General features: G+C 38.6%; 1 protein-coding gene across 2 annotated transcripts in view; it reads right to left on the bottom strand.

The window, feature by feature from the left end:
* Zmym4 (zinc finger MYM-type containing 4) overlaps positions 1-16,265 on the bottom strand; it is a 150,057-nt gene extending 133,792 nt beyond the window's left edge. Inside the window, exon 1 of one of the 2 annotated variants that reach the window (XM_026393393.2) lies at positions 15,991-16,265. Coding sequence is in view for 1 of the 2 variants with exons in the window: in XM_026393390.2 (XP_026249175.1) it covers positions 15,991-16,029 (39 nt within the window). In the remaining variant the exon portion in view is untranslated. The remainder of the gene's footprint in view (positions 1-15,990) is intronic. The other variant, XM_026393390.2, reaches the window with a different exon arrangement.
* Between the last annotated feature and the right edge of the window lie 1,363 nt (positions 16,266-17,628).

Below are 17,628 nucleotides of genomic sequence, written 5' to 3'. Positions count from 1 at the left end.
AGAGTGAGGGACTATGGTGAGTTAGTGCTTAATGTGTCATATTTCTATCTAGGGTGAAACAGATAATGGTGATGGTTGTACAACACTGTGAATATACTTAATTAGCCAATGAATTACACAATTAAAATAGTTAAATGGTCAGTTTTGTGTATTATTTTTTTACCCTTTCTGACAAATAATTGTATATAATTACAGGGTACATAATGATGTTAGGATATGGCTGGGGTTGTGGCTCAGAGGTAGTGCACTCATCTGGCATGTCTGAGGCACTGGGTTCGATCCTCAGCACCACATAAAAATAAATAAATAAATAAAGGTATTTTATCCATCTACAACCAAGAAAAATATTTTTAAAAATGATGTTAGGAGGGGCTGGGGATGTGGCTCAAGTGGTAGCATGCTCGCCTGGCATGCATGCGGCCCGGGTTCGATCCTCAGCACCACATACAAACAAAGATGTTGTTTCCTCCAAAAAAAAACAAACTAAAAAATAAATATTAAAAAAAAAAAAAATGATGTTAGGATATGTGCATACAGTGTGAAATGACTGAATCAAGCTACCTGACATAACAATCACCATAATACCTACCTTAACTCCAAATTTCAACTCTTCAACCAGCATCTCCCTATTTTCCCTGCTCTCCAGGCTCTGATAACTACCTTTCTATTGGGCTTCTGTGAGTTCAATTGTATTAGATTCCACATATAAATGAGAACAATTGGTTGTCTTTCTGAATCTGCTTTGTTTCACCTATGTTTTAACATATTTTAACATTTAAATCTTGACTCTAACTGCTTAAATATAAAATTACAGGGCTGGGCATGTATGGTACAATGTTTGTCTTCATGTATGCATGAGGCCCTGGCACCCCAGCACCAAAAATTAATAATGAGTTTTTGAAAGGACCCTAGTACCAACCTTAAAGACTTCTATGAACTAGTTAAATTCTCATCCCCTAAAGATATGATTACCCAAAAACTTGAAACATGATTTTAGTTGGAATAAAGTTCTTTGCAAAACTAATTAAAGTAAGGATCCTGAAGCAGGATCATTCTGGATTAGGGTAGGAGACACAGAGAAAAGGAACTCATTTGAAAACAAACTAAAGAAATGACACCACAAATTAAGGAATATCAGAGGCTACCAGTGGCTCAAACAAAGATTCTTTCCTAGGGCCTTCATAGAATAGGCTTGCAAACACAATAACTTCATACTTCTTTCAAAGCTGAGATGATACTTTTTTTTATATTTTTAAACCACCAAATTTATGGTGATTTATTATGGCAAATACAGGAAAATACTACAGATTTTAGTACATAAAAGAATGTTAGGTCATGGCATTTGCAAGTAAATGGATAGCATTGGAGAAGATAATGCTAAGCAAAGTTAGCCAATCCCAAAAAAACAAATGCCGAATGTATTCTCTGATATAAGGAGGCTGACTCATAGTGGGGTAGGGAGGGGGAACATGGGAAGATTAGATGAATTTTAGATAGGGAAGAGGGGTGGGAAGGAAAAGATGGGGGCAGGGGATTAGCAAGGGCAATGGAATGTGATGGACATCATTATCCAAAGTACATGTATAAAGACTCGAACTGGGTGTCAACATACTTTATATATAAACAGATATGAAAAACTGTGGTATATATGTGTAATAAGAATTACAATGCAGGGGCTGGGATTGTGGCTCAGCAGTACAGCACTCCCCTAGCATGGGCGGGACCCGGGTTTGATCCTCAGCACCACATAAAAATAAAGGCATTGTGTTGTGTCCATCTACACCTAAAAATAAATTTTTTTTAAAAAAATTATAATGCAAAAAAAAACACAAAGTACATGTATAAAAGGCATGAACTGGCGTGAACATACTCTATATACAAAGATATGAAAAACTGTACTCTACATGTGTAATAAGAACTATAATGCATTCCGCTATCGTGTATTAAAAAAAAAATCAATAAAACTAAAAAAACTAAAGTGTGTTAGGGGCTGGGGACTACAGCTCAGTGGCGGAGCACTTGCCTATCATGTGTGAGACACTGAGTGTGATCTTTAGAACCACATAAAAAAAATAAAATAAAAACATGCTGCCCATTTAAAAATTTTTTTTAAACTAGAGTGTTACCGGGTTAGGGTTGTTGCTCAGCAGTAGAGCACTTGCCTAGCACGTGAAGGGGGCTCGGTTCGATCCTCAGCACCACATAAAAACAAATAAATAAAATAAAGGTATTCTGTCTAACTAAAAAAAAATTTTTTTTTAAAGTAGTGTGTTAGAACAGAAAAACCTGTTCCAAATTATGAATGTGGCTTTGAAACTGGGAAATGGATAGAATAATTTTGAGAAGCATGATTTTTTTATAAAGTACAGAACTACCTTGAAGAGATGATTGGCAGAAAATATGGATGTTAAAAGCAATTCTGGTAAAGTATCAAAAGGATGGAAGGAGCCAGTAAGAAAAGCTTCCATAATCCTAGAAAATACAAACATTATGAACAGAATGTTCTTTATAAACACTATGGTTCATATCAACATTTTATGTAAGGACATTTCTGTTGCGGTCTCAGGAAATAAAGAGTAATGGCAGAAAACTTGACTGAACTGGGTTTTACTATGGAGCAGAAAGCAAAACCTGTTAAGTAATGAACTTGGATATTTACCCTTAAAGAAGTCCAAGTAAAGTGTTGAAGATGCAGCTTGGTTTCTCCTTTCTGCTTATAGTAAAATAGAGAAATGCAAGAAACTGTTACTCAAAAGAAACAACTCTTGATTTCACGTGCGAGGCTTCCAGATTATCCAAATTGAAAAGGATGCTTAAATTAGGCAATTCACTATCAGAAAAGCATGTTCTAGAGAGAGTCAATGGTCTGGCTAGATAACCATTTGCAGAAGATATTAGCTATGTGACTCATGGATCCAATCAACCATCTCCATAGAAGGCAGAAAAAAGGATGGTGTCATGTAGAAAGGATCTGTGAAGACTCCAGTTTTCTTTGTTGTGGTTGTTTTATTGGTCTAATCAATTATACACAATAGAAAGCTCTTTGACTCATTGTACACTAATGGAGCACAATTTTTTTTCTTTTTTTTTTATTAGTTGTTCAAAACATCACAAAGCTCTTGACATATCATATTTCATACATTAGATTCAAGTGGGTCATGAACTCCCATTTTTACCCTGTATACAGATTGCAGAATCACATCGGTTACACATCCACATTTTTATATAATGCCATATTAGTAACTGTTGTATTCTGCTACCTTTCCTATCCTCTACTATCCCCGCTCCCCTCCCATCTTCTATCTCTACCCCATCTACTGTAATTCATTTCTCTCCTTGTTTTTTTTTTCCCATTCCCCTCACAACCTCTTATATGTAATTTTGTATAACAATGAGGGTCTCCTTCCATTTCCATGCAATTTCCCTTTTCTCTCCCTTTCCCTCCCACCTCATGTCTATTTAATGTTAATCTTTTCCTCCTGCTCTTCCTCCCTGCTCTGTTCTTAGTTGCTCTCATTATATCAAAGAAGACATTTGGCATTTGGAGCACAATTTTTCACTTCTCTGGTTGTATGTGAAGTAGTCACACCATTAGTGCAATCATACATGTACCTAGGGTAATGATGTACGACTCATTCCACCATCTTTCCTTCCCCCTTGCTCCCTCTCCCCCTCCCCTTTGCCCCAAAGTTCCTCCATTCAATCCATGCCCCCCATTATGGATTAGCATCCACTGATCAGAGAAAACATTCAGTCCCTGGTTTTTTAAAATTGGCTTATTTCACTTCATATGATATTCTCCCAACTCCATCCATTTACCTGCAAATGCCATAATTTTATTCACTTTTAATGCTCCATTGTGTATATTTACCACAGTTTCTTTATCCATTCATCTACTGAAGGACATCTAGGTTGGTTCCACAGTTTTGCAATTGTGAATTGTGCTGCTATAAACAATGTAGTAGCTGTATCACTGTAGTATGTTGTTTTTAAGTCTTGGAGTATAGACTGAGAAGTAGGATAGCTGGGTCAAACAGTGGTTTCATTCCAAGTTTTCTAAGGAATCCCCACACTGTTTTCCAGATTGGTTGCACCAATTCGCAGTCCCACCAGCAATGTGTAAGTGTGCCTTTTCCCCCACATCCCTGCCAACACTTATTGTTGCTTGTATTAATAACTGCCATTCCAACTGAACTGAGATGAAATCTTAAGAGTAGTTTTGATTTGCATTTCTCTAATTATTAGAGATGTTGAACATTTTTCATATATTTGGTCAACTGTATATCTTCTTCTGAGAAGTATCTGTTCAGCTCCTTAGCCCATTTACAGATTGAACTGTTTGTTTTATAATGGTGTGGAACTCTAAGATACATAAAGAGGAATATTGTCCCAGCAAAAACAATGCTAGCGGCAGAATCTGCACTAGCCAAAAGCCCCTGCCGAGGAGCACTTGGAGAGGAAGCAGCCAGGGGTCTAGTGGGCTGCAGGACCGGGGACCAAAGCCCTCCACAGTGGGGCCTCCAAGTGGTGCTGGAGGTGCCTGGGGACCCCTGGTTTGTGGAGACCACTTTTCCAACCTTTTAATCACTCTCTTTCAATCCACACTTTCTGCCCTGCGCATGATGTGTGCTGCACCTTGCCAGACCTCCAGAAGGTAAACCGCAGGGCATGAAGTATACTAGAGCTTCTCCTGCACAAGGCTGCGAGACCGAAAGTTCATTCTTTTCCTCAAGAGCAGGTCACACACTACAGCCTGGCATCCACCACCTACCTAGCTGTATGATCCAGACTAGTTACTTCCCTTTCCTAAGCTTTGGTTTCCTCACCTGTGATTGAGACAGACAAAATGCCTCACTCACCCAGTCCCATGTTCTATGAAACAGTGGACCAGAAAAGGGATGCCATGAAAAATATTGTTATAAAATAAAAGAGCTAAAAGACATAGCAATAAACAAACAAAAAAACCAATGTTAGCATGTACTGAAAGAAACAGAAGCAACAAAATTGAGGGGTGGCGCCTGACATCTAGGATTCTGTAAGAGCAAATAGAGCTATTCAGTTATAACCATGTACTTCCCTTAACAACAACAACAAATTACAAGGCTAGCGCTATAGCTAGGTGGTGCAATGCTTTCTTACCAGGCAAGAGTCCCTGGGTTTGATCTTCACACATTCAAAAAAAGAATGAAGGGGCTGGGTTGTGGCTGAGTGGTAGAGTACTTGCCTAGCATATGTGAAGCACTGGGTTCGATTCTCAGCACCACATATAAATAAGTAAATAAAATAAAGGTCCAACAACAACTAACAAAAATATTAAAAATGAAAATATTAGAAGAAAAAAGAACTTTTTAAGGCAGAACACAAAGAAGCAGATGCCAGAGAAATAAGCTCAACCCAGGTGTTGACAGAACCTCCAAAGACCAGAAGACACAGGACCAAGTCACAAAGGATTATTCCCAGGCCTTTAAATGCAGAGAAATTTGTCCTCCTGGGTCTTAAACTTATTTATGATCCGAGTACCCTATTTTTCCCATTTTCTTTCTTTTAAATGCCTATCTTATGCCTATCTTACCAACATATTTTGGAAGCAGGAAATTTGTTCTCCAGTTTCACAAATCCACAGATGGAGGGGAATTTTACCCCAAATGGACTATACTCAGAATCCAAACTCCACATTCATACTTTAGATAATTTAGATGATGGAATTTTGAACTTTTTGAGCTGACAAGTTTATGCTGTGATGGGTTGAGACTTTTAGGCATATTAGAATGAAGTGAATGTACTTTGTATTTGGGACACACAAAGTTTAGGAGGTTAAAGGCCAAACCAAATGGGTCAAACTGGGGTCCCCAAAAGATATCACCCAGAACCAAAAAAGGTGAGCAGAATGGGTATTCCAAAATGTAATTAAGGTAAGGATCATGATATAAGACCACTAAATACAAGTGTCTTTAAGAGAGACAAGAGAGTAGGGTGTTACAGTGCACACCTGTAGTCCCAGTGACTCGGGAGGCTGAGGCAGGAGGATTTCACATTGGAGGACAGCCTTGGCAACTTGGCAATACCCTTTCTCAAAATAAGAAATAAGAAAGGCTGGGGATGCAGCTCAATTGTAAAGCAATCCTGGGTTCAATCCCCAGTACAACAACAATAAAAAAAGATAGGGATACGGAAAGACAGAGGCAGGGACTAGAGTTAATAGTGCCACAAACCAAGAAATACAAATCATGGTACTAGAAGCTCAAAAAATCAAGGGAAGGCCAGGGCACAGTGGCACATGACTGTAATCCCAGAAGCCTGGGAGGCTGAGGCAGGAGGATCGCAAGTTCAAAGTCAGCCTCAGCAATTTAGCAAGGCCCTGATCAAACTTAGCAAGATCCTTTCTCAAAATTAAAAAAAAAAAAAAGGCATGACTGGGGTTGTGGCTCAGAGGTAGAGTGCTAGCATGCACGAGGCACTGGGTTAGATCCTCAGGACCACATAAATGTAAAATAAAGATACTGTGTCCACCTAAAACTTATTAAAAAAAAAAAAAAAGGCAGGGGTGGGGGGGATGTAGCTCAGTGGTCAAGCACCTCTGGGTTCAATCCCTGGTAACCACCCCCCCCCAAAAAAAAAAAAGATAAGAAAGGATCCTTCTCTTAAGTCAACAGAAAGTATGGCCTTGATAACTCTTAAATTAAAGGCCCAATTAGGGGCTTTTAGCCTACCGAACTGTGAAAGAATAATTTTCTCTTGTTTTAAGCCATTAGGCTTGTAATAATTTTTTAAGGAAGCCTTAGAAAATTAATATAAACTGCTAAGGATTAATATTTGATTTTTTTTGTGTGTGTGAACCCAGGGCCTGGGGTGCAACTCAGTGGCAGAGTGCTTACCTATCACGTGTAATGCCCTAGATTCAATCCCCTGCACCTTAAGGGAAAAATTCCCCATGAAAATAATGACCACAATAAATTATACATTAAAATTCATGAGTTCATAATGATACTCCCCTCCCAAACCTTACCTCTAAGAGATGCTAGAGCATCGATTTCTTCTTCTGAAAACTGATAAAGGAGAAAAATAATTTCCCCAGTTTTTCCCTGGACAACTGATGATGGAAATCTTTATGGCAAAATTTCAGTTAATAAATATAGAAGAAATGATAGGAAATCACTCTTCTAATGAAATAATTTATCTAAGCAAATTTATCAATGGCTGATAAATCCATTAGGTTAAAAATTAAGAAAAAACTGTTGTGCGCCCATGGTCAGAACCTAAACCAAATGATCAATTTTAATATCATTAGATGAGGGATAACCACCCTTCTACATGATGTAATAAAAATTCACAGCAGTATCTAATGGGATGACAACACATCCTAAATTTGAAACTGGTTTATGATTATTGTTCCAATGTAGTTATTTATAGTCCCCCTTTGTTCTTAAAATTGTCTGGAAATAAATTATACAATCTCTATAAAATTTTCTTGCCTAAGATACTGAATCTAGGGGCTGGGGATGTGGCTCAAGCGGTAGCGCGCTCGCCTCGCATGCGTGCGGCCCGGGTTCGATCCTCAGCACCACATACCAACAAAGATGTTGTATCCGCCGAGAACTAGAAAATAAATATTAAAAAAAAAAAAATTTAAAAAAAAAAAAAGATACTGAATCTAAATCTCATCAAGCTCTACCAATTCATTCTTTTTTTTTTTTAAATATTTATTTAGTTTTTTAGTTTTTCGGCGGACACAACATCTTTCTTTGTATGTGGTGCTGAGGATCGAACCCGGGCCGCACGCATGCCAGGCAAGTGCGCTACCGCTTGAGCCACATCCCCAGCCCTCTACCAATTCATTCTTGATTTTGGCCACAGACCATAATCACTTGGGAAATTTTTTTAAATATTGGTGTCTAGATTTCATTCCATAAGTTCTGATTAATTGGTTTGAGATGTGGTCTGGGCATTGAGATAATTAAAAGTTCCTCAAATAATTCTAAAGTTTCAGTAAAAGTTGAAAACCAATGCTCTAAACTTAACTACTAATTTGTGGGAAATATGAGGAGTAAAAGGACATGTTAAATCTGTAACAAGGATTCACTCAATCAGCCAAACCAGAATGTGGGAAATTCTCCTGGACAAATGACCTAGTTTTTTTCCACAAATAAATAGCATGGGAAAAAAGTAATGGCAGTATATAGTACTGAGGAGGATGGCTAATGTTAAGAAAAACTTAACAGACATATAAACCAAATAAAATGTATAAATCTTATTTGGACACTTATTTAAAACAAAGTACATATTGGCTGCACCAAATTGCAACCCCACTAGCACTGTATGAGTGTACCTTTTTCCCCACATCCTCACCAACACTTATTGTTGTTTGTATTCATAATAGCTGACATTCTGACTGGAGTGAGATGAAATCTTAAGGATAGTTTTGATTTGCATTTTTCTGATTGCTAATGATGATGAACACTTTTTCATATATTTGTTGATTGATTGCATATCACCTTCTGAGAATTGTTTGTTCAGGTCCTTGGCCCATTTATTGACTGGGTTAATTGGGAATGAAACTACCATTTGACTCAGCTATCCCTCTCCTCAGTCTATACCCAAAGGACTTAAAAACAGCATACCACAGGGACACAGCCATATCAACGTTTATAGCAGCACAATTCACAATAGCTAAACTGTGGAACCAACCTAGATGCCCTTCAATAGATGAATGGATTAAAAATGTGGCATATATATATATACAATGGAATATTACTCAGCAATAAAAGAGAATAAAATCATGTCATTTACAGGTAAATCAATGGAGTTAGAGAAGATAATGTTAAGTGAAGTTTCATCTGATATAAGGAGGCTGATTCACAGTGGGGTAGGGAGTGGGAACATGAGAGGAATAGACAAACTCTAGATAGGGTAGAGGGGTGGGAGGGGAAGGAAGGGAGTATGGGGTTAGAAATGATGGTAGAATGTGATGGACATTATTAGGCAAAGTACATATATAAAGTCAGGAATTGGTGTGAATATACTTTGTATATAACCAAAGATGAAAATTGTGCTCTATATGTATAATAAGAATTGTAATACATTCCACTGGCATATACAAATTTTAAAATTAAAAAAAAAAAAACATACAAAAGGACATTTAAGGGCTAGGATTGTGGTTCAGTGGTAGATTGCTTGCCTCACACTTGTGAGACACTGGGTTCGATCCTCAGCACCACATTAAAAAAATAAACAGAATAAAGATATCATGTCCATGTATAACTAAAAAAGTATTTTTAAAAAAGGACATTTAAAGAATCAGAGAAATCTAAACATAGACTGAGTCAAAAACTCTTTATTTTGTTAGCTAAAAGAGTATTGTGACTGTATTTGTTAAAAGTTCTTACCTGAACTGGGTGCAGTGGTACATTCTTGTAATCCCAGCAACTCTGGGAGGCTAAGGCAGGAGGACTGCACATTCAAGACCAACCTCAGCAATTCAGTGAAGCCTTAGGACTTTAGCAAGACCTTGTCTCAAAATAAAAACAAAAAACAGGGCTGGGGATGTGGCTCAGTGGTGAAGTGACCCTGGAGTTCAATTCTCAGTACCCCGCAAAAAAAGTTCTTACCTGTTAGACACAGGGGGCTGGGGTTGTAGCTCAGTGGTAGAGCACTTGCCTAGCATGTTTGACGCACTGGATTCAATCCTCAGCACCACATAAAAATAGTAAATAAAATAAAGGTATTGTGTCCATTTATAACTAAAAAAAATTTTTTAAAAGAAATACACACAGGATTATTTATAGGTTAAATAAGGAGATGCCTGATAGTTCCTTGAAAGTACTTCAAGCAAAAAGAGGGAAAAGGGGAGGGGAAGAAATGAGAAGTTAGAAAAGACAGCAATGGTAAAATGCTGAAAACTGCATAGCTATTAAAACAGGTTAATAGGAACATGGGGGTTTACTTGTATTTGATATAGAATTATGAAACTTAAGAAAATTTTTAAATATTTTGCTTAAAAATGTAATAGCATGCATGTCAGAATATATATAAAACTGGGCACAGTGGTGCACACCCATAATTCCAGCAGCTCAGGAGGCTAAGGGAGAATTTAAAGTTCAAAGCCAATCTCAGCAACTTAGCAAGGCATTAAGAAATTTAGCAAGACCCTGTTTCAAAAGAAAAAAAGGCTGGGGATGTGGCTCAGTGGGTAAGCACCCCTGGGTTCAATCTCCAGTTTAAAAAAAAAAAAAAGAAGAAGAAAAAAATAGACTTTAATTTTAAGACATGGGAAATGTGAAAAAAGATGAGCGCATATGATCCTTGACCTCCAAAATCCTACATTGGTAGGGAGAGTCATCCTAGATAGGCAAAAAAAAAAGTACTATCTTTGGTCAAAAGCAGATAATTCAAGTGTGGTATAATCCCAGCAACTTGGGAGGCTGAGTGAGGTAAGAGGATAAAAGGATTATGTCTTCAAAATATTTAGTGTATATTTTCTAGAAAAGAAATATTGAGTTGCAAAGTTTTTTTTTTTTTTTTTTTTTTTTTTTTTTTTGGTGCTGGGGATCAAACCCAGAGCCTTGTGCATGCAAGGCAAGCACTCTACCAATGCAAAGACTTTTTGATCTCAAGAAATTATTTCTTAGGGAAATAATTATTTCTTAGGGTCTTGCTAAAGGCAAGGTGAGGAGGTACAGAGGGTGAATAATGGGTACCAAAACACAGAAGTTAGTAAACTCTAGTGTTCTATGGCACAGCACAATAGAATTGATGCTTCCTGAGAGATGATTTACAGCAATACAATTTAAATGTAATTCAAATTATTCTAACATCAATAAATTCCACACTAAAAATTCCATGCTTTTTTCTCAAATGAAAATGTAAATATCAATTATGAATATACTGAATTCACAAGTTTTAATTTCATGTATATCCAAAAATAAGATTTTATTATTTTAATTGTACTTAATTTATATACTTAATTTAATACAATTTAACTGTATTTATGAGGTAGTGTGATATTTCAATACATGTATACAACATGTACTGATCTAATTAGGTAATTAACATTTTCATCTCATTACTTTCTGGGAATGAGTAACAAAAATGTGGTATGTGTATACAATGGAATATTAATTATTCAGCTATAGAAAATAATGATATCCTAACATTTGCAGCAAAATGGATGGAACTGCGGGGGGGCAATACGTCCAACAAAAAAGTTGGACACAAAGAAAATATTTTGTGTTCTCATATGTTGATGCTAAAAAGAAAATCTATCTGAATTAGTGATTACTAGAGGCTTAGAAAGGCAAGGTGAGGAGGTATAGAGGGTGAATAATGGGTACCAAAACACAGAAGTTAGTAAACTCTAGTGTTCTATGGCACAGCACAAGAGTCTGTTATATATTTTATGAATAACTAGAAGAAAGGAAGTCAAAGGCACCAAACAACTTTCAAGCAATCCTCGATTCTGGTTTACATTACATTATGATCTCATACAATTCCCAATCTCAGTTTCCTCATTTATAAAGTGGGACAATAACAGTGACAATCTCAAGAAATTAATGAGGAATGAAAAATATACTATATATAAAATATTTAGTATAAATGACTAGCAATTAAAGGTTTATAAATACCAAATATTATTATTATTTACAGATGTCTCTGCTTGATACAAAACAGTAAACACTGTGAAAACAACTCAGGATCATTGTCCACCAGAATGGCCTCTTTAAATGGTCTCTATACAAAAAGCCAATGCACCTCCCCCCCCTTCACCTACCCATCCCCACAAATGGGGACTGAACCAGGGCCTCTGCACATGAGGCAAGCATACTGAGCTACCTCCCAAGATATTTTTACTTTATCTTGAGACAGGGTCTACACTGCCTAGACTGGCCTCAAATTTAAGATCCTCTTGCCTCAGACTCCCAAGTAGCTGTTTTATAGGCATGCACCACTATGGCTATGACGCATTCTTAAAGCAGATTATTCATTCTATATACATTTCAACTGCAAGTATTTTAATACGTACTTCTGTGTTCTTATGTTCTTAAGTAAAACATTTTACAAAAAAAAATTTTTTTAATTAAAAACAAAAAAATTCATGACAGAATTAAGAGTGATCAATCTTTTGTAATTACTGTTATAAAATATTAAAATAACGGAAATCTAAAATTATACTCTCCATAATCCCATTAACTAATGAAATCAAAGCTTTCATTTGTTCACGTTATTTCCTATTCCTTATCTTTATGCATGTCCAATTTTTAAATATTAAAGGAACATTTTATAGGCTACATTTTCATTTAACGTAATACCACAAGAATACTTTACAAAATTTTCACCCTTATACTCTTTCCTTTATCATCTCTACCCCTTGAAGATAACCAATGATAACAGCTTCACAAACATCGTTCACAACTTTCTCTTAAGTCCATACATATACTAGTATACATAGACACATACATGGTAAGGGGGAAAAAGTTTAATGTTTTTACAAAAATTTGAAGCATATTACTTATAGATATGCCATCTATTTTTTTAGCCACATCACTTATACCTTGAATTTATATAAAGGGAAATTTAAGTATTCAAAGAGACCTATTGGACTAATAATATATACATTAATAAGAAAACTTTGAAAAGATATAGGGATTTTGCAAAAATATATGGCCACCAGATTTAGACCTAACATACTATTTCATCCATGTATAAATAATGACTATATACAAGCCTAAACAAATCTCAAAACCTATTTTAGAAAACAAAATCATTATTATATTTAAAAAATTCATAATACCGCAAAAATACCCTGACTTCAGTATACGTGAATGTAATATTGGCCTTCACATATAGACAGTAGAATATAAACAACCCGGTTCTCTCTGTAACAGAATCGACTGATGGATATTAGTGCTGATCCACTCACATACTCACCTTCTTCATTTTCACAAACTGAGAGATTGGCATTCAGGTATAATCTGATTTTAATATCTATTGTTAAGAAAGGCCCACAAACAGGAAAAAAAAACACCATACAGGTCCACAAAAAATTTAAGGTTAAACCAACAGTCACTCTCCCATCTAAACAATCTTAGAACGATTAGAAGATCCCTTAATTTGGACCCACAGGAGAGAACTCTGAAGCATAGAAAATGGTGTGAAATATTTACTGAAGACCCCAAAAGTACAAAGCAGAGAATGGGGTACCCAAACTATATAGCCTCTTCTGTAATAGTTAAACTTTTCTTACTAGAAGTCGATAAAAGCCTTGGAGTTCCTATAACATAGTGATCATAAGTACTGGAGACAAAAAAAAAAAAATAGTAAAAAAGGGCTCTACCTGAAGCAGTTCACAATTTAGCAGAACCTCCAACAATGTATTATCCCAAATGACCAAAAGTAACATAGTCCAGGGCCCAGCATAGACTTATCAATGAGCATAGGTACTGAACAATTTTCTTGCAATTTATGATTATAAACATCAAAGGCAACAAGCCTCATAACATAGTACCATATCATCAATGCAATTTCAGATTAAATAACCTAACAGTATTATCCAGGTCTATGTAGTTAGTTTGCTGTAACTGCCTCAACGCAGTCAAATTATTTAAAATCAACTTACACTACACAGTCCCACTAATCTGTTTGGCGTATACCCATGTAATTCACGTGGAGTCTCTCTCTCTCACACACACACATACACACACACACAAAACAGGGGGAAAAGCACTTGTACCATGTAAAAATATCCTGCTGAACATTCTAACTAAATACCAACAACATAATGGACTATGGATGATATTGAAGATATGAATTTGCAACACCCAAAATGAAAGCCGTAAAATGATGGGTAAACCCTATACAAGAGCTGCACACCTTACGTGTTTGTTATTAAAAATAACGCTTGTGGGGGGGGGCTGGGGTTGTGGCTCAGTGGTAGAGCACTTGCCTGGGACGTGTGAGGCACAGGGTTGGATTCTCAGCACCACATATAATTAAATAAAGATCCACTGACAACTAAAAAATAAAAAAATAATGCTTCAACTGCAACCAGTGTGACACCTTTAAATGTAACCTAAGAGAAAGAACATACTTAAAATCTAGTTTAGTTACCAATGTACATAGATGTTTTCTAGAACATTCTAGAACATCCTAAATGATGAATAACAAAAAATTAGTTGCTACAGGATGCAGGATCTCCCTGAATAAACATTACACACTTAAACTCATCCTATATATTTTAATTGGTAGACCATACTGCCATATGCATTGAGGATCCAGCTGAAAATTCATCACAGATTGCAGAACAATTTAAAATTTCAAAATACATGCATTCCATACCCAATATTTATATTAAATGAACTACTCAGTCACACCATTCAGTTTAACTTGCTTTATGACTAATTACTGATTGAGAAGAATGTAACATTTTGAAATCCTAATACCATCAACATTAAATTTTAATTGCTCAAAATACAATGACATGTATTAAAATAAAACTACTGGTGAGTGGATAGATAAGACAGATGGAATAAATATGTGATAAAATAAATGTTTAGTTAAATGATGATAGCAGAATCCAGGTGATTGAGCTTTATGGATGCATCCTGAATTGGATTGTATTTTCAATTTTGCTGGAAAGATATATATTTTTCCTAATGTCTTGTTGGAAAAATTAATTGCCACTTCTTTGGTTATTTATTATTTAAACTTTTAAGGTGAGAAACACAGATTTAAAACACTCCTAAGTGGCATCCTGGATGGAACCTGGGTTCGAACCTGGGTTCAAATCCCAGTTCAAAACTCTTAACTAGCAGGGCACGGTGGCACACCCCTATATCCCCAGACGCCAGGAGGCTGAGGCAGGACAAACACGAGTTCAAAGCCAGCCTCAGCAAAAGCAAGGCGCTAAGCAACTCAGAGAGACCCTCTCTCTAAACAAAATACAAAATAGGGCTGGGGATGTGGCTCAGTGGTCCAGTGCCCATGAGTTCCATCCCTGGTAAACACCTCCTCCCCCCGCCAAACAAAAAAAAAAAGGAAAAGACATTTTAAATAAAGATTAAGTAGCATTTCTTTTTTAACCAGGTTGGCTTAACACTAATTGATGATTTTCAGACCATTCCCAAAAGGAAGATTCCTGATGGGAAACTTATGGCTTAACATGTTGGGGGGTGGGAAGTAATTTAAAAGAAATATCTGAAAAATATTACTCAATTGATAGTATTGTTCTCCATCTGAAGAAAACCACTCAGAATCAAATAAGAAAAGTTTCAAGGCAAACTTTAAAAGGCATTCAACAACTCCTATGTAGAATTAGCTTCACCTATGCAGGCTGGTTGGGGACATCCTTGATATGACTAAACTTGTCATACTCTTCCACGTTCCTAATTTCAGGGAAATGAAGATAGATGAGGACACAACATGTGCAAGTGCCAAAATCTTTCTCCTAAATCAGAATAGGCAGGGATCCCACTTCTTCACAGGTAAGAGTGCCACCTCCACTTTGGTCATGATAACGGTTAAGAGGGGGAGGGGAAAGGAGGCAGAAAATGAATTCGCGATGGTGTTCCTGAAAACCCTCCTGGTTGTTGCTCACGAGACCCCCTCCACGACTTATTCCCGCCACCACTACCCCCACCTGACCTCTCCCCAGTGAAACTTCCACGGACTCTCATTCACTGAAGATGTGGTCGACATTCTGACCCCTTCCCTCCCTGGGCCCCCAAAACACACTCACCCGCCCCCCTTGCTGGGGGCGGGGGGCGACGCAAACAACCGCCCCCGCCCCTCCCCCCAGCAACCAATCTTTGTCCCACCTGCAGAAGGAGCGCTCTGCGACGCGCTCCAGCCCCGAGGTGATCGCGGACCTGCCCGCGACCTCCCCGCGCCGCGGGCGTCGGCGCCCCCTGCTCCAGCACCGGCTTGGCCCTTCGCCCGCCGCGGCCCCGGCCCGGCCGCGCCCCGCCCCCCGCCGCCCGACTTCTGCCTCACCTCACCTACCCTCTTTCGGGGGCCGGACTCCACCTCTCTTTCCGCCATGTTGGGCCCCGCTCGGAACCGCTGCGGCTCCCGGCGCGGCAGCGGCACCGCTCGGCCCCCCGGCCCCCGCCCACACTGCAGACACGGCCGCCGCGCGGCAGCTTCCCAGACTCGGCCGGGCCTGGCGCGCGAGTGAGGAGGGGGCGGATGCCGCGCGCGCAGCCACAGATCCCGGGGTCCCACGGGTGTGCGCGTGGGCGGGAGGGCCTGCCCGGGTCAGGGGGGGCCGGGACTCGGGGGGTTAATGGCCTCCAAGGGGCCCCGTGAGTAGGATTATTTTCTCTCAGAGAAATTCCTCCGCCTGCGGTTTCTTAAAGGGATCACCAAACCAGCCCCTTGCGCGCGCCCCTGATGCGCAGGCGCACCATAAGCCCCTCCTCCCTTTCCCACCAAGCCCCCGGTCCTGAGCGTGCGCGGTGAAGGGCCCAGGGTAGGCCAAATCCTGCAAGTCTCTTTGCTGCCAGCAGCTGCTCCCACCACTCAACTATGGCCGCTCCCTTAAAGGGACCATGACGTAGTGATGAAGAAAGAATGAAAGAAATCAATGAAAGGACAATCTGGAGGACTGGGTGAAATGTCATTGAGGGGTCCACATCACCATCTTACACCTGACTACAGAGCTGCTGTTGAAAAGATAAAATGTTGATGAGCTGAAGTTCTCAGTGGACCTCTAAGCTTGAAGAACCCCAACCAGTAAGGGTACAAGACAGTCATCTCAAGAAAAATTGGCTTCCCTACCTGTTGACAGCCTGATTGAAGCACAAGGCAAGGAATATCAAGGACCAACTTCAATAGCCTAACCTCAAAATCAAATCCTTTAGTGATTTTGAAGACTAACAAACAACTGGAGATAATTTCCTCAATTACTATTATGTAGTGTCTACCACTACAATATCAAAATGGGAACGGAACCATCTATTCCAGGCTCTCAATGGTAACACTGAAATATGATCATGGGAAGAATTACCCCAAGATACATAGTGGCTCATTGGAACTAGAATCAAAATATGAGTCACAGTCCTTTAGGATTTTCAAAGAACCAACCTGTCTTCAAGGCAAGAGAGATCATTTAAAAGGAAAGTATCATGATAATTCAAAAATATTTAGTTATTCTGGGAATAAGTGTGATTCTGGATTTGCAGCTGTTGTTCATCCCCATTCATCTCCATTTGAGATAAGAATTTGGGGATACAAACAAGAAAGATACCAAGTCTCAAAGGAAGCACCCATGAACAATTGAAATGCAAAAAGCGCCCATGAACCTTTGCAATTCCTGAGCAACTGAGCCAGCACTCTTGACCCTTGTCCTCTATTTCAGAAAGTGACATGAGAGGACAATGCGCAAGTGCAAGGAAAATAGCCGGAAATTGCCTAAATCCACCTCTAGTCCAGCCCATATCAACTTTTCCTCCATAAATATTAATACCCCACACCATAGGTTGCTGCTTCTCACTTGAGATAACCCACCGTCTTTGGATGTGCCTGTGCTTTCCTAAATAAATTTCTGTGTATGCCTCTGACTGCTGTGTGCTCAAATTCTTTTCCATCAGGTGTGCCAAGAACCCTGCTCATCCTGAGTTGAGCTCCCCCTTCTCTCCA

Source organism: Urocitellus parryii, chromosome 11 (assembly GCF_045843805.1).
Source record: "Urocitellus parryii isolate mUroPar1 chromosome 11, mUroPar1.hap1, whole genome shotgun sequence".
Taxonomy (NCBI): domain Eukaryota; kingdom Metazoa; phylum Chordata; class Mammalia; order Rodentia; family Sciuridae; genus Urocitellus; species Urocitellus parryii.
The sequence above is the reverse complement of the archived record's forward strand: the minus strand, read 5'-3'. Positions and strand labels throughout refer to the sequence as shown.